The sequence below is a fragment of the Xyrauchen texanus genome, chromosome 19 (genome assembly GCF_025860055.1).
Source record: "Xyrauchen texanus isolate HMW12.3.18 chromosome 19, RBS_HiC_50CHRs, whole genome shotgun sequence".
In the NCBI taxonomy this organism is placed as follows: Eukaryota; Metazoa; Chordata; class Actinopteri; order Cypriniformes; family Catostomidae; genus Xyrauchen; species Xyrauchen texanus.
The window spans coordinates 2457403-2475750 of NC_068294.1; the positions used below are offsets into that span (position 1 = coordinate 2457403).

Consider the following 18348-nt stretch of genomic DNA (forward strand, 5'->3'; position numbering starts at 1 on the left):
ACAAAATGGGCCTGAGAGTGAATTCCTCATTTGATACATTTTAAGTTTAATTTATACAGGATTGTCATGATAAAATGGGCCTAGGGGTGAATTGGTCATTTGTTGTATATATTTTTATTGTTTCTTTTAAAATTATGCTGAATTTTCTCTCTTTTTAGTTTTTTGACATGTTTTAATTTACATAAAGAAAAATGCATGCTGCACATGTTCTTGTGAAATAAAGTATATTTTATATAAAATGCCCATAAGTTTCAAGCATTTTTTTTCACCATCATGATCAGGAAGTAACTCTCATAATACAATGAAACGGATAACTATATACAATTATATTACACAAGATCAATGTTTTAAAATGCTTATTGTACTGTACCTTAAAGAATCATTATAACATACGTATAAAGTATGATGTTTCGTTTGTAATAAAAGCAAAGTACTCTCCAAAACTTTAGGTGGCGCTACTCGGTTTCGAACGTAAGCTCCGCCCCTCACTTCAGGTTCTGGCGCTGGGGTTCTGAAACTGGTGGTGTAGCCTACTCTCCAAAACGTTAGGTGGCGCTACTTGGTTTAGAACGTAAGCTCCACCCCTCACTTCAGGTTCTGGCGCTGGGGTTCTGAAACTGGTGGTGTAGCCTACTCTCCAAAACGTTAGGTGGCGCTACTTGGTTTAGAACGTAAGCTCCGCCCCTCACTTCAGGTTCTGGCGCTGGGGTTCTGAAACTGGTGGTGCTGCGGGTCTGCAGCTGGATACTATTGACAATGCCTGACAAGTTCAAGCTCAACTGCCCTCAGGTGAGAGTGATAATAGACTGCACCGAGATCCGTTGTGAAACAGCATCTTCTCTCTTACTACAGTCGGAAACGTTTTCCAACTATAAAAACCACACCACCTTTAAAGGTCTAATTGGCATTGCCCCATGTGGGGTTATCACATTTGTTTCGAAATTGTACACAGGCTCCATCTCTGATATACAAATAACATGGCAATCACAGATCTTACAGTTACTTCAACCAGAAGATGGAGTAATGGCTGACAAGGGGTTCCAGATTGAGAAGATGCTGTCACAGGTGGAGGCAACGCTCATCATCCCTCCACTGAAAAAATCAAATCAGCTCAGCACAGAGGACACATTGAAGACCCAGGCTATTGCCCGCTTGAGAATTTTAGTTGAGAGGGTGATACGCAGGGTGAAGGAGTACCACATTTGGGATGGGCTTGTTCCTCTTTCTATGGTAGGTTCAGTCAATCAGTTGTGGGCCATCTGTTGCCTACTCTCAAACTATCAGGGACCTCTTGATATCAAAGGGGACAAACCCGTCTGAAGTGTTTCCTTTCTTGGGTGAGATTAATTCTTAATTAATTCTTCTACTTTTAGGTGTTTGAAACTGCAGGTCCGTAGCCAGCCTATTGAAAGGGGGGGTTCTTTTTTTCAAAAAGTGGACCTTTTTGCAGTTTTTCTCCTCCTTTTGTATTTAATTATGAGGTTCAAATACTTCATTTTGGTGACCTTTTATGCACTAATTTGTGCTGGATTAGCTTGCCTGCTGGTTAACGAGCACGCTTTTTGATGCACCTAAAATATTTACTGCATTGTTGTCAAATGCTTCCTCATGTAACACCTTTGTCAGTCCATACACAGTTCATAAGTTTAAAGACCACACTAACAACAGAATAGATTTAATGAACTTTACTGAAATATTAATAATAATTCTTCTCATCATCATTTCTTGACTCTCTGTCAATGCCTCTTTGCTTGTTGCTGTATTTGTCTTGACACTTATGGATTTAGTACACTGGTATGGCGTTTAATTTTGGACAAAACAGCACAAGCGCAAAAACACCGCGCGCAAGTGAATTTCAACAGTGTGAGCACCATGACACAGCTCGCACGTAAAATTTAAACCGGCAGAACTTGCAAATCACAAACTCGAGCACAAAAAATATGATTGTGCACACAAATTAACAAGTCCCACACACGCTGAGTTTTTTCTGCACACAAGTCGGTTTTGACACTCAGGGCGGGGCCCAATCCTTTCTGTTAACAAATGCTATTGGCTGCTGACCAAATACTGTATTGATTGGCTGCATCTCTTCGAATCTCTCGTGATTGGCTGTTGTTGGACGAGAACAGACAGACAATAGGAAGGATTATGCAGACAGTAAAGAGGTTATGGTTTCTTTCTAAATTCCTCCTTAATTTCTTGTAGCTGTAAGATGTTTTGTGCATACACACACACACACACACATACACACACATCTATATATATATAAACGCACAAAACATCTTACAGCTAAAAGAAATTAAGGAGGAATTTAGAAAGAAACCATAACCTCTTTACTGTCTGCCATCATCCGATTCCCAATCTTCCCAGTTCCCTCCTTTGTAAAAATAAAACCCATTATATTAGGAAATCACAGTTAGTGAAAGAGAATGATAAGGGTGGTATCAATGCCTTGGACTTTGAATCAATGTTTGGGGCATTTAAGGGTAAATGGTTGAAATCATACTTACTCTATATGATAGATCTCTAGATTTCTATTTAATAAAATAGGTGGGCCTGAATTTCTTTTAAAATGTGATTGAGGTATCTAAGATTCCTATTAAATTATCAAACTTCCACAAACAACTTCTCCAATACTGTAAAATTATATTTACCCACAACTTTTTTCCCCATGGATCCACCCTATGGAATAACAGTGTCATTATAATTAATATGAAATCATTGTTTAAAAGTGATTGGTATGAGAAGGGTATTGTGTTTGTGAATGATAAATTAGATGATAATAGTGACTTTTTGGGACATTTTGCATTTTTGCTCAAGTATAATCTTAACCGCACTTATAGAGAATATAATAAAATGTGTAAATCAATACCGTTATTACCGTTAATCCAAAACACATTGTTGTATGTGAGAATAAGACTTTCACCAACCTTACCAAATCTAGTAATTAATGAATGTAATTTACATTACAGAAAATGTTATAACAAATGTATTTACGTATATAACAAAATGTTTTTGGATTATAATAGAGGATTGTGTGTACAAATTCCAAATATGAATGACTTGTCCATTGATAAACCACATTTCAAATTCATCAAATGGCCCATTTGCCCTAAAGTCAAAGAGACTCACTTTAAAATAATTTATAAAATATATCCGGTTGCTGACTTTCTTAGAAAGAGGTTTAAATTGGAAGTAGATCCCTGTGAATTTTCTGAGGCTGCTGATGAGACTCTGGAACACTTGTTCTTTTGTGTGTCCTATGGCCAAAAGCTTCTGGTCTGATTTACATACATGTCATTTAAGATTGATGACATCCTGATGTTTGACTTATCACAAATTCTCTTTTATATGGATCCATAATGTAGATTCATCCCTATCTGATTTGGTTAATATGATTGTCCTCATGGGTAAATATCATTCATTATAGTAAGTGGAGATATTCTAATCCTTCTTTTTCATGGTTTATGAACGATTATAAATAGTATTTTCCTCACTGAAATAAGTAAAGTCTAAAATTGCAAGAAAGATGTGTAATGATATATCCAGACAATTGTTTCTATAAATATCCACTTGTATGCTACGTCTAAAGGATGCTTTTATTTAAATTTTATCTTTAATATTTACATTTTCTCTCAAGCCTTTTGATCTCAAGACTTTTTTTTAAACCAATATCCCCTTGTTGTTTGCTTTTTGTTGTTCAGTATTGTGTAGGGGACGCTTTTTTTTTTTCATTTACACTGACAATAATTGTATTGTTCCAATTGATGTATATTTCTTATTTCTCCACTAAGAGAGTTTTGTATGTTTTTTTCTTGTCAAAAATAAGAAGTTCCCGCTTTCTGTCTGTTCTCGTCCAACAACAGCCAATCACGAGAGATTCGAAGAGATGCAGCCAATCAATACAGTATTTGGTCAGCAGCCAATAGCATTTGTTAACAGAAAGGATTGGGCCCCGCCCCTGAGTGTCAAAACCGATTTGTGTGCAGAAAAGAACTCGCGCGTGTGTACAGTTCTGCGCGCGTGCAGAAAAAAGTAGCGCGTGTGTGGGACTTGTTAATTTGTGTGCACAATAATATTTTTTGTGCTCGAGTTTGTGATTTGCAAGTTCTGCAGGTTTAAATTTTACGTGCGAGCTGTGTCATGGTGCTCACACTGTTGAAATTCACTTGCGCGCGGTGCTTTTGCGCTTGCGCTGTTTTGTCCAAAATTAAACGCCATACACTGGTCAGTTCCAATCTTCTTGGGTGCAATTTGGAGAATATGTTCACAGCTTCATCCAGGTTGACTGCCATGTCATAGTGTGTATGGATGAGGGCCAGGGATGACAAGCGGTCCTCTCCCATGCTGCTACGCATGAATGTGTGCTCAACTAGTACATACTCGTGACCTCATACATCCTCACACTATCAGTGAATCGGTGCAAAATAAACTCATAACAGTTAATAAATAAAGGATAACATGACACGCATAAAAACACTCAGATTAACTCACATTAAGACATAACACTCTCACATACTAGGCATCGTAAATCAATTAAATCATTCCAGATAATTTACCTCAAGCGATCTGATTTGAAGTTCTCAGAGGAATAAGATGCGCACCGAAGAGAAGCATTTCCATTGGCTCCAGTCTGCCGGTATTGGCCAATCACAAAAGTCGATATTGCACAGCCAATATCACTGAATATCCAACTATGTTTTATTATTAATTACGCTACGTTTATATGGCTATTATATTGTAGACTATTGAGTGTATAAAATATAGAAATTTTAATTAAAAAAAAAAAAATATATATATATATATATATATATATATATATATATATATATATATATATATATATATATATATATAACCCCCAGGGGGCGATGCTTCTTCACCGTTGCTTTGAAAAGTGTATTGCGACAACTCTCTCTGAACTGCACGCGCGGCACACACACGTCCAGCTACAATATTAAATCATATTAATTTGAAACAGCAATCCAGAATATTTGTCACAAGCATTGATTAAAACAACGATAACAATAATCACATAAAAAAAAAAAAAACGACTTAAATTCTGGACCTTTGGCAGTGAGGGGGGGTTCGTTCGAACCACCCGAACCCCCCTGCCTACGGGCTTGCACTGTGTAGATATACTGTAAATACAAGTGCTTTGTAATATATTTTTAAATTTCTATGCTTTGTATGAACATATGGGTTACTATATTTTCATGGTTATTAATAAACAATGTTGTGAAGCATTCTGTAAAAAGTTTATCCAGAGTAAAATGAATTTACATCTTAACCAATAAAGAAAGAGAATATCTTTAAAACTTGCCATTTTTTTTTTATTTACATATTTGGTAATAGCATTTATGTGAGATGAAGGAAACTAATACAAACCTTTCATAGCAGCTCAAAGCTACAAACAAGGTTGAAAACTGGTTGAAGAGCGACCACTGCTCGATAAGACAAAGGATATTTACATACAATGCAACACTGACTTAAGTTGTAAATTGAAAAAGTATTTACAACAGGAATTACATGCCTCAGATGTTCATAGAAATATTTACATTTGAAAATTCTGCCTTAACGTAATAATACATCCATGTAGATGTTGTGATAAAAATAATCCAGCTTCTGTCGCATTGAGTTGATGATCTCCTCATCCCGAAATATTCTTTCAACTGTGAAGTCAGTGTGGGTATCTGTTATAAAATCACACCACTGAAGTCCGCTTATGGCCAGCTGGCCTTGAACCTGATAGTAATATTTGTGGCTTTTCTTAAGGCAAGCCTGGCCTCGAACTGTGATCAGGTGTTTAACTTGAGCAACATCTTCAACATCATAACTCTTAACCTCTGCCAACCCAAATGGTGGTGTTTCTCTGGGGTTGAAAACTTTGGCATCAGGGCTGGCTGCAAGGTGAGGTGCATCAGGGTGGATGAGGACCCCCACACTGCGTCACAGTGACATCACAGAAATCAGAATATTGCCTTAGTATGTCAGGCTCCAGGTCCAGCCCTCTTTTCATAGCTGCTGTCTGAGGAGTTCCGCTCAGAATGTGAGCAGCTAAGGATTTTGCAGTTGACTCTCCACGGACATGACATATCTCACCAAATCTGCTGGCTGTAAGTCAGGGTTTGCGTACCTGGGTCCACAGCTGGCATTCTGACTGCAGTCGTGTTTCTGCCTCAATAGCAGCAGAGATCTCCCTTGACACTTTAAGGCTCTCTAAGTGGCATTGTTGCTTGTAGTTAGGCTCAAATTGTATGTGAAATTTAAAATTGTGACCTTCAATGGGCAACTGAGGAAATCCAGGGGCACCAGGGTGTTTAATAATGTCTCTACTTATCTCAGGAGGGCTCTGGTAAGAGAGCAAAGACCCAAATGGCACCGGGCCAAATTTAGAGTCCACAAAATTAAGGGCCTCAAGCCCGTGGAGCAATTTGCAAATGCCTGGTTGTGGGCATTTGTCTTGCAGTTTCTCAACACTGGCAAGGATGTGAGGATCTGGAAGAGGACCTGACAAAAAAGTGAGATGTATATTTTAATAAACATGAAAGTGTTTTGAGCTGCCCCAAACCCTATATATTAAGAGATGTTCATAATTTACAGAAGATATCAACTGAAGTTTAAAGGGAAAATATACTAATCATTGTTCTGTTATACATTAAAATATATAGACAGGTGTTAATTCAGACTTGCCACCATATGCTCTGTACAGTGTACATTTCACACCAGTTCGGGCATGATCCTTGGACTTCGGTACTGGTTTACACACTACCATGTCATTTGTTGCCTCAGGAGCAATTCCCTGTAATATATTGATGATAAATAATTAATTGACATAGTCATTACAAAATTATAGTCCAACATCATTAAATGTAATAAATGTTAACGTATTACTTGTGTCCTAGGCCGGTGCCAGGTCTGCAGTGAGCTGGTGCATGACAGTGGCAATGGCACTGCCTTGAAGCCCATGGTACAGTAGTGAGCACTCTGAAACAATAATGCCACAATGTGGTTGCACAGTGCTTTCCCAGCAGAGCAGGTACATGACATGCATTTCAGTACCACAGGAACCTCTTTAGCATGAAATGTAACCTGATAAGAGAAACATGAAAATAAGTCTTTCCTGCACAACAATTTTACATTTCATTGGATTAATTGAACAAACTTAAGGTTTTAAAGTAAGTCCATGAACTTTGAACACCTATTTTATTTTAACATCACACAGCATATTTCTCAGTCTTATTGTCCTCAAACAACCCTCTTCTGTTTTTTAAATGTAAGGTTGTCATCTAGATTTTGGTGCACCACACTCATTGACATCAGGCTGAGAAACACACTGAACCACAAGGGAACTTTGTGGGATAACGTTACTGCAAAGTGTCTGCAACCGCAGCAGAACATGAAAATCAGAAAAACCTGAAGGTGATGAGCCTCCTCATTTTTCCTCAAAGACCTGTGACAACGCCCTCTCACTGTCACCTCATCGACAACTACATTCGAAACTATTCCAATGCAATGTTTTGGTGAAAGGGCACAACATTAACCATGAATGCGTTACTGACTTTTATCTAACAATACACAATCTGTAGCTAACATCAGTAATAAACATGATTGCAACAAGAGTTTACAGGTCTGTATTACAGTAAATTAATTAAGAATATGGACTTTCACTGCAGGAGAGAAAGCTAACAACTATCGTTATCCTAACTCCTCCGCTAACGTAATTTGGGCGGGACAATACAAAATGCTTACCTTCATACGCAAACAGGTACTACTCAATGAAGAATTTGTATCCTTTGTCAAGTTTGGAACGTGTTGTAAGTGAAAATTTGTCTGCAAGTCGCTGTACATCATCTAGATGTATTTTTGGCAGGTGTCGAAGGGACTGGGTAAACTCCATAGCGTTCCACTATGCTGGCGGAAGTAAACGTACACTGCTTTGAGTCAGAACGGAAGTTGCGTGACGTCATGTGAAAAGGGCCTATTAAACATTAAAGATGGGGTGTGACGTAATCGGTGGAGGATGTATGATGCTCGCGCTTGTCTAAATAAACACACAGTCCTCATAGAACAACAGGTATGTGTGAAATATAAACACATAATTACCAGTAATTGATTTGTAATGTTTTCTGAGAGCAGTTATTAGGCACGTCACAGAGTGTAAAGCTTCACTAATGTGTTGTTAGCGGAGGTGTAATGCTAATCGCTAATATTATCAGACACGACCTACTGTAAATTAATATAGTAATTTCAGTGGTATTTCTACTAAATTAATTACATAAGTTATTTATTGTTCATCAGATCAGTGAATATAATGGGGGATTATTTATGAGATCTGTTGTGGTATACCATGCTAACTTGTCTGCTAGCACAGTCTGTTATTCCCTTTAATCACAAAATACACAATAACTCGCATATTTCACTCAGTAATCAGCTAATCATCATAAATATCAGATTAGAACTATTTATATCATAATATATAGGACGAAGAATTGAACTTTCATAAATAATTCTATAATTACATACAAGACAAGTTAAATTTGATCAAAATACAGGACATTTCATTCGATAAACATTGAAATTTGAAAGGAATATTCCAGGTTCAATACAAATTAAGCTCAATCGAAAGCATTTGTGGCATTATGATGATTACCACAAAACATGCTTTCGAATTGACCCTCCATAAAAAAGCAAAAATGTATCTAACAGTGAGGCACTTGGAAGTGATTTTTTTGGAGGGTTAAGACAGAAATGTGAAGCTTTATAATTGTATATAAACATTTAAATGAATTTATCTTTTAAATCTCATGTGTTATTTGAGCTGAATCTTTTCACTCAGTAGTCATTGAACAACCTCAATAGTATAATAATTTTATTTATTACAACCTCAATTTAATAATCAAATACATCCTTAAGTTACTGTCATGCGATGTGAAATGATCCAGATTCATTGTGTGTGTGTGCGCGCGCATACCCACTGTCGCTTGAGGCTTCCCAAGCGCCTGTCTGAACTCTGAAGGTAAGCCTCAGAGATTCAATTAAACTGAAACAAATTATCGCCGAAAATATCAGCGGTAATTCCATTATTAGTGCGATAATTATATTTGGATGTTCCTGGTTATTGGCCTATAATAACTTCTGCATGTCTAATGTAATGTTATTTTAAATTAAATTAAATCAAATGACTATTTGACCATAATACATTTAGTCGAATAATCATTCAGTTTCCCCAAATAAGAAAACTGAAAGTGAGAGTTTCTATGTTCACTAGTCTTTATAAACCATCTATGTCATCATATCTGTCATACAGTGTGTTATGTAGAGCTAGATGGTAGATTTATAACTATCTGTCATGTATTCTGATGAGATTCTGATCTAGTTTCTAGATGTCTGAGGACGTCTATGAGAAGTTCCTTGCTCCAGAGGAGCCGTTTCCACTGCTGTCACAGCGAGGAAACTTCAGTGAAGATGCCACACTGGACATCAGTGACTTTGGGTGTCAGTTGTCATCGTGTCACCGAACAGACCCATTGCATCGCTTTCACAGCAACAGGTGAATGACTGCTTATCAGGCCAGATAATATTAATGAAATAATTGGTCAGGAGGTTCTGATGCTCATCCAAAAAGTGCACAAAATTATATCTATTCAGTGTATTTAAGTCTGGACTAACTTGTATTTCGAGAAAAACAGGGCAGGTTCTTTACAGGTTTTTAGCACCAGATTTGAAGAACACTTCTCAACTTAATCACTTCTCAAATTATAGCAGAATCACAGACATGTAGTCCAGGCAATTCATGCACTATATTCCAAGTCTTCAGTAGTCATATAGACACCAAAATCAGGGCCCCAGACTGTGACTAAATGGTTGCAGATTTGGCCAAAAATGATTGATTGCGACAATAATTTAAAATCTAGTCGCCATTGGCGACAGTCGGGTTGTATGCTTTCATATGCGGTTTCATCAGATATCATCTTGTGAGTTATTGAATACATCTTTAGAGCGACATTGTGTCTCGTGCCGCTTTTCACCCTTTCTGTTGATGATAAGAGCTTGCTGCATGCAACAACAAACCCAGCGTTAGAGAGTCATGACCAAATTACTCTTTTGAACTGGTCTTTTTCATAAATCACCCAAAAAGGACTTGGGGTGTGAACTCAGGATATCAGGTTAGCAGTTTGAGTCACTTTCTCAGTGAATCATCCATCAGTGAGCTCACAACTTGGAAGTGCAGACATTTCAAAACAGAAGTCCCATGTGTATTTCGGGCTTCTTTATAAATAGAAGTCTGCACCGCTTTATATATGCAGTGGATATAAAAAGTCTACACACCCCTGTTTATACAGCAGGTTTTTGTGATGTAAAAAATGTTAGACTTTTTGCACTTTTAATGTAAAAATTGCAACCTATGCAATGCCACAAAAAACTTAACTGCATAAGTGTACAAATCCTTTTATAATTGGGTATGTGGCTGTGTTCAGTATCACCCAATCGTCAAGCTCATGTGAAATAGTACACACCTGTCTTCACCTGAAGTGACTCTGATGAACTCCAAATAAATCTCAGCTGTTCTTGTAGGAAAGCATCAACGGGATCTCATTGTTGAAAGGTATTGCTCAGGTGAGGTCTAAAAAAAAAATGGCCAATGCATCCGATATACCATGGAACACAGAAGACAGTCATCAACAAGTGGAGATCCTATGGCACAACAGTGACATTATCAAGAACAGGATGTCGCTCCAAAATTGATGAGAAGACAAAGAGAAAACTGGTCAGGGAGGCTGTCAAGAGGCTTACAGCAACATTAAAGGAGCTATTTCTGGCATGTACTGGTTGCTCCCTACATGTGACAACTATCTCCCATATTCTTCATCTGTCTGGGTTATGGGGCAGGGTGACAAGACCAAGACTATTCTGATGAAAAAAAAAACCCCAAAACATCCAAACCCAGCAAAAACCTATATCCAGTCTCCCAAAACCGTGTGTTATGGACTGATAAGACAACAATAACAATTTGTGCCCAAAATTGTAAAAGATATGTTTAGGACAAAAACAACACATCACATCAGCAAAAGTACACCATACCCAGGGTGAAGCATAGTGGAGGCAGCATCATGCTTGGGGCTGATTTTCTTCAGCTGGAACGGGGGCTTTAGTGAAGGTGGAGGGTATCATTAATAGCTCCAAGTACCAGTCGATTTTGGCACAGAACCTTCTCGCATCTGTTAGAAAGCTGAAAATGAAGAGATCTTTCTCCTTTCAGCATGACAATGATCCAAAGCACACATCCAAATCAACAAGAGAATGGCATTAGTAAAAACAGATGAATGATTTGGAATGGCCCAGCCATAGCCCAGACCTGAATTATATAGAAAATATGTGGGGGGTACCTTAAGAGGGCCGTACACAGGAGATGCCCTCGCAATTTGACAGATCTGGAACATTTTTGCAAAGAAGAGAAAATATTCCCAAGTCAAGATGTGCCAAGCTAATAGCCTCTTATCCAAACAGACTGTAACTCAACCGACTTAGTGCTGTAATAAAATCAAAGGGTGCTTCAACTAAGTATTAGTTCAGGTATGTGCACACTTATGCAGTGTTTTATTTGCATTTTTTCTCTGATTGTGTCACTTTGGTTTTCAGTGGAATTGCATAGGTTGTAATTTTTACATTAATGGTGCAAAATGTCTGATATATTTGTTTCTTTGTTTTGTGTGTAGACTTCTTATATCCACTGTATATTTATAAATATACAAATACATTTATTTATTTATTTGTGATGTGAGATCCAGCTTTTGATATTTAGGACCTTTGAGGATACACGTAACTATTACACAAGGTGCAAACATTCATTGATGCTCAAGAAGGCAACACACTACTATATCCATCATATACTTAATGTAAATATCTGCTTATGTAGATTCTGAAGGGCAGTATTAAATAATAAAAAAAGTTTTATCTCTTATATTTGTATATATTATGTGTGAACATTGAACGTATCTTCTCAACTATATATTCTCAACAATATATAAACCTCAGATTAATGGGTTATCAGCTGTCTGTCTTCTTTTTATGAAAAAGAAGAAAATCAAACTTTTCAACATGTCATTGCATTTTTTTTTTCCCAAACTGCAGTCTTGCTTGTGATATATTGCTTAATTATTATTAATTATTATTACAGTAATTATGACTTTAATATGCAGTTGGAATATAATATATTTCTGTCACAATTTCTTCAATTTCAGGCATCGTTTTATTTTGAATCATGCTTTTATTATGATGTGTGTTTTCTGCCAGATGCTTCACCTCCAGATAAATCTCATCTTTTTTCATTGGCATTTGAGACTTACAAATGAAATGTAGGACACAATTTAGAGTTTTTGTATTTTAGATTGCTGGGGTTTGTTTATGTGGTAATTTTTAAATGTTGTTATATTTAAAATGTTATTACTGTGAAGCACTTTGGTCAGCTCTGTTTTAAATGCTAATTAAATAATACATGCTTTACATTACACTCGTAACTGAGAAATTCCCTTTTAATTCGATCAGTTCAACGCTGCTCAGTAGCTGATACTATACTAAAAATTGTATACTAATAGTATACTAAAAAAAAAGTACCGTCTTTCGGATGGGACATTAAACCGAGCTCCTGACTTTCTGTGGTCATTACAAATCCCAGGGCACTTCTCGTAAAGAGTAGGGGTGTAACCCTGGTGTCCTAGCCAAATTCCCCCCATTGGCACCTATCTATCATTGCCTCCTAATAATCTCCATCCCTGAATTAGCTACATCACTCCTTAGCCCCTTTAGCCTTGAATCACTATGGTTCTTTGCAAATACACTTTTAGGTTTGTGTATTGAAGGTTGTTTCCTTCAATTCCAACACCACAAATAATTTTATTATTAGACATTACAATGCATTTAATATTTCCAGTTTCATAATTTAACTCAAAATAGTCCAAAGCAAGGCTCTGTTATTTCTTACCAGCCATTATTCATGTCACCGTCTTTTTTATCAGTATCAGCAAAACTCACACTCATCTGATATTATAGGGTTCAGAATTCAGAGCAAAAAGCACTGGTGACTTTTCAACAAGCACTTAACAAACAGACATGTTGTTTATCAGTGTGCTTATATTCTGGTAATTTATTTCTAAAATAAAAAAATGGTACTTTTAAGTTAGGGCTGCACTTGTTGATTATTGCCCTTGTTATTGTAATCGAAATTATTAATATTGATATAAATATGAAATTGCAGTGACATCACAAATTAGGCAATCGCGTAGTGCTTCAGTGTAGCAGATATTAATGGTAGATATGAGCTGAGTTCCAGTTTAAGCAATTTGTAATCATTACATATTGTAATAGTGTTTGTTAATGACATGCCTAATAATTTTTAAGGGATATTTATGGTGTAGAAAGAAATGCAGTATATGTAAAAGATTTTCTGAACTATTGACAAAACCAGTTTTTACTTGATTCAGAATTCCTTTGTGACATGTAAATACATTTGATTGATTAATACTAGGGCTGTCAATTGATTAACATGTTTAATCAAATTAATTACATGGTGTCCTGATTAATTAATCGCATATACAAATATTTGCTGAGAAAGCCCCTCATATAACAATAATTCAATATATAAAGATTATACATATTAATATCAATATATAATTGTACATAGTTATCTTTAAATATTTAAAAATTATATATATATATATATATATATATATATATATATATATATATATATATATATATATATATATATATATATATATATATTCAGATAATTAAAATGCATTACATTCCTGTAGCAGAAGAGTTAATCATTGATAAGACAATACAAAAAGTGGCTTTAGAATACAATGTATTGTTTACTACCATATTATTGATCATAAGTCAATCATTGACACACAGTTCACAGCAATCCATTTCACAAGTGAATTTGTCAATCAGTTGGAGATTTATTATGAGGGCTTGTTTAAGAAGCCGTCAATTTACACCTGCGTCAGACATGCTTGTGTAGCGTCTCGGGCATGTTGTGTCATAAAAATAAAATGTTTGGGTCACTGTCATAGGGCTGCACGATATTGGAAAAAAAATACATTGCAATATTTTTTTCCCAACGATATAGATTGCGATATTGTGAGCCATCAATCCAGGCTAAAGTCAATAATTACCATTCCATGATATTAATAATTTCACTAATAAGCAAGCTTCATTACAAGTGACAAAAAGGTCACTTAATATTTTATTTCAAAATTAGAACATATTTCTGTAAACAGAAAAGCAGAACACATTTTTAAATAAAACAGCAGCTTTACACCAACCCCCCTGATTGGTTCATAAAACATAACTTAAAATAAACATATTTTTTATAAAACAACTTATAAGCATTTTGGTTCACAATCTTTTGTTTTTAAGTCAACTTTTCTTAGCAAAAGTGCCAAAGTAAAACAGTGTTGGTCATCATCATAATCATGGCTAAACAAAATAAAATAAAACTTCTCCTAAACTGAGTATTCTTTAGCATGATGCATGCTTATGTATGCTGTATGCTTTGCTTACTCAAGGTTTTTGGATAAGAACACAAGTCTATCAACCTTTGCAGGCTTGAGACAGGTTTGTTGGCAAGTGACGATGTTGCCACTAGTACTGAAAAGTCTCTCTGATGGCGAGCTTGTTGCAGGAATACACAGGTATTTGCGGGCAAGTCTGGCGAGTCGAGGAAAGCTTAGTTTGTGTACTTTCCACCATGCAAGTGGATCTCCTCTTTGTCTATTGCAGGTGTTAGTATGTAGGTGTTTAACTCTGTTTCCACAGCATCCTTTAGGGTCAGAGAGGAATCACCCTTTGCTACGGTTTCACTCTGTTTAAAGAAGCTTCCCAAGGACTTCTTTGCTTTCTTTGCCTAGGGGGTGCACTGGTAAGGTTGGGCTCCACGTCAGTGCTGCAGCTTGATTTCTCCTGGCATTCCATCATCTGTGATGCCACACTGGCCTTAACTTGGGTCTTCTTGTCTGCACTGATGAAGTCCATCTTGAACCGGGGGCCCAAAAAAGATGCCATATCTAGCAGCTTCTGAGTATCATCATCTTCGTATTTCTCATTGAGGTAGTCCAGCATCATCTTCTTTATGTTCTTGGTCAGGTCTGTGTCTTCCTCTCGCATTTCCAGTAGTGAAGTGTTGAAGAGCTGAAGAACTGGCTTTACAAAGGAGACACTGACGTATTCATCCCCTGAAAGTGCATCAGTGAAATCCAGCATTGGGCCCATTGACTTGCTAACAGATTCCAGGACATCTAAATCTTGCCAGGTTGGAATTAGATGCCGCAACTTCTTGTCTGCAGACAGGACCTGAGTTAAAGCCTGCTGCTGCTCTAATATCCTGCTGATCATCATCTGTCTGGAACCCCATCTTGTTTGGCATTCTGAGATGAGACAATGTGATGGTAGATTGAGTTCCTTCTGGGCTTTTGCCAGGGCATCGCTGGCCTTCCAGCTGTGAGAGAAGTGGCTCACCAGCTTCTTGCAGACTCCTACAGCACGATCAATGTGGCCATCCTTTTTCACTGCATTTTCTAAGCGGAGAAAACGAACAAAACATTGCAAACTTTAATTATTGAAGCACACTGTTTTATTTTAAACAATAAATGTGCTCATACAACTATTTTTTTTGCCACTGATTAAATAATAAGTTGTTTAAAATTAAACAATAAATGTGCTCATAAAACTTTTTTTTGCCACTGATTAAATAATAAGTTGTTTAAAATTAAACAATAAATGTGCTCATAAAACTTTTTTTTGCCACTGATTAAATAATAAGTTGTTTAAAATTAAATGTTTAGTTTCTGTATTTTTTTCTAACGTTTTAAAGCTCTACTACACATATGCAACATACATTTTACAAGTTTTGTCTGGTTCAGGACAGGTTATTAAGTAAAAATGTATATTTAGGATAAGGATCATGGTCATTACTCACCAACTGCAAGATGCAGTCTGTGGCCGAAGCACTGTAGCCTGGTCCACTTGTTCAGAGCGGCAGCTTTCACCATGTTCGCTGCATTATCTGTTGTTATACAGACTTGACGTGTCTCATCTAAGCCCCACGCCGTCACCGCTTCTCTCAGGGCCTCTGCGATATTCTCGGCTGTATGACTCTCCGGGAAAAATGCCGTCTGCAAACTGCGACTTTTTATCTCGAAGTCCTCTGTGAGGATATGGACCGTCAGACTTATGTAGGGCTCCGTTGTCCTGCTGGACCACAAGTCTGTTGTAGCTGCATAGTATTCCACGTGAGACAGCTCTGCTTCAATCTTAGATTTGCATTTTTCATACAGCTCTTTTATCGCAACTTGATTAACTCTTAAATCCCTCTTTGGCGACGGTGTTTAATGGCAACATATCTTTAGCGATATGAAACGTTATTGGGTCTGTTATGTCTTTCTGTCGTTGAGAGCCTTTCTGGTAAGGTGTCATACTGGCAAAGGCATCGCAAATAGTTTTGACATCCAGATTTGACTTTGTATTCGTCGTAAAGAGCTTTGTGGTGCCGTTTTAAGTGATCAGACAAATTGGTGGTGTTTCCTTGTTTTGTGGCCACAACTTTATAACACTCCAAGCAAAGTACCTCTTTTTGGTCAACATCCTCCTTTTTGTAGCCGAAATAGTCCCAAATAGTGGATTTTGACTTTCTTTTTGGTACGGAATCATCCTTTATTTGCGCACGATCCTCTTCGTCGCTCATTTTTAGCTAGGATTGCCAGAGAATGTTGGCTGTGTGTGAGCGCGGTGAGCAACTGCACAGCGAACCAATCACTGTGCTGGCACGCGGAACGTGCATGTCACCACAGCAACAAGCCATACAACAAACTCGTGTTTACTGTATGCTACCGTTCTCTTAATACATCAATGTGTGCTACCCTTCACATTGCATGTTTCGGCGATGTGACTATCGCGCATGCGCACATCGCGATGTCGATGTTAAAACAGAATATCGTTCAGCCCTACTGTGTCAAGTTAAATGTAGTTTAATACTCAATCTTTAAACACATCTTGAGATCCCTTAGTTCGCATTTGCGCTCCTTCAAGTGTTTTAAATGCAAGAACGTAACGCATGTTTGTGTTGTTCTGCCTACTGAAGTGTTTTCTTTACTGTATAAACTGTGCATTGCTCATACAGCTGAAATTTCACTTACTGCCCTCTGGAGTAAACAGGTGGTACTACAAGCTTGCATTTCTCAGGAATCGTACTTATTATGGTCCGGGGACATGCGATTAATTGCGTAAATTTTTTTAACGCGTTTTTTTTGTCAAATTAATCGCACTGAATTAACGCATTAAATCGACAGCCCTAATAAATACATATCATCACACATGAGAAAGGTGCCATAAAATCAAAAACTGCCATCAGACATGCAATATGTGTCTTAACTGCATAAATTATTGGTAAAAAAAATATGTGACATTCCATAATTAAACTTATTAACAGCTGATTTAAATTGACCAAGTTATGTACTGCGTTCAGTAAGCGCTGTGGTAATGAGACTGCTCATTCATCCCCTTAGATTGTCGAATGGTGATCTCGTACATAAAAGATCATCGTTAGATCATTTTTGGCCTCAGTGGTTGCACCTTGGAAATTAAAAACAGCCATTTGTGATTCATGAAAATTGTAAATCTACCAATAGCAGCTACAGGGCAAATGGGTCTTATTAGAGCAGACGCAATAAATTACAGTGATTCGTGAAATATGCCATTCATACAATATTCTTTATTTTGGCTGCATCTCCAAAAAAAGCTTAGAACAATTAAGCTGAATTACTTTCTTGCCATTTATACAAATTAAATTCACATTGACCTACTTAACGTGACAAAAATAAACCGTTATTCAATTTTGAATAAACTGTACACAGAAGTAGAGCAACGAGACAAACTCTTCCAATAGAGTTACTGAAGTTGTCACTCACTGCATGTTTATACTCATTCAGCGTGAGCTGACTGACACTCCAAACAGGGTTAAAATGAAGCAGTCTAATTAGCTTAAATCAATTATTTACACCGCGTCTATGTCTTGATTAAAACTGGAGTGTTTCAGTTTTGTCGCGTTGCTCATTTGCAGTGTATATACCATCTACTTAGCAAGTGAGTGGCGCTACATGCACATAAATCCAAAATAATTGTATAGTGCTTCCTCTTTTGTTCCACGGCTTCTATTCGGTATCAGATGATGTGTCTTCAGTATTAATTTTCTTGTGTCACTGCGAACTGAGGTGAAATATGAAGTAAACATGTGGGCATCGGACTATTTAAAACTTGCCATCATTACTGATAAGACAGAGGACT

The 18348-nt window shown here is 37.0% G+C and overlaps 2 protein-coding genes across 3 annotated transcripts in view; one reads left to right on the top strand and one right to left on the bottom strand.

Annotated features, from left to right (window-relative positions):
- Positions 1-5324: 5324 nt before the first annotated feature.
- Positions 5325-7923, bottom strand: LOC127659506 (uncharacterized). 2 transcript variants are annotated; one of them, XM_052149363.1, is made up of 4 exons: positions 7753-7923; positions 6895-7092; positions 6727-6802; positions 5325-6510 (listed from the first exon to the last, which is right to left on the bottom strand). In XM_052149363.1, the coding sequence occupies exons 1-4, from the start codon at positions 7852-7854 to the stop codon at positions 6122-6124; spliced, it is 765 nt and encodes a 254-aa protein (XP_052005323.1). In that variant the 5' UTR covers positions 7855-7923; the 3' UTR covers positions 5325-6121. The 2 variants fall into 2 exon arrangements, with proteins under 2 accessions (XP_052005323.1, XP_052005322.1); XM_052149362.1 differs by having other exon boundaries at positions 6694-6802.
- A 53-nt stretch (positions 7924-7976) lies between these two features.
- The window catches only part of LOC127659495 (protein FAM199X), a 37723-nt gene continuing 27351 nt past the window's right edge, over positions 7977-18348 (top strand). The window contains exons 1-2 of the mRNA XM_052149349.1: positions 7977-8077; positions 9380-9553. Of these exons, the coding sequence (XP_052005309.1) occupies positions 9387-9553 (167 nt within the window). The 5' untranslated portion in view covers positions 7977-8077; positions 9380-9386. The remainder of the gene's footprint in view (positions 8078-9379; positions 9554-18348) is intronic.

What these genes read in the sequence shown, in the direction of transcription:
- LOC127659506 (XM_052149362.1), bottom strand. Translation starts at nt 7,854, where the DNA reads ATGATGTACAGCGACTTGCAGACAAATTTTCACTTACAACACGTTCCA. An exon ending in GTACCTGTTTGCGTATGAAG is followed by an intron (nt 7,093 to 7,752) that starts GTAAGCATTTTG and finishes TTCTCTTATCAG; the next exon opens with GTTACATTTCATGCTAAAGA. An exon ending in GGCACCGGCCTAGGACACAA is followed by an intron (nt 6,803 to 6,894) that starts GTAATACGTTAA and finishes AATATATTACAG; the next exon opens with GGAATTGCTCCTGAGGCAAC.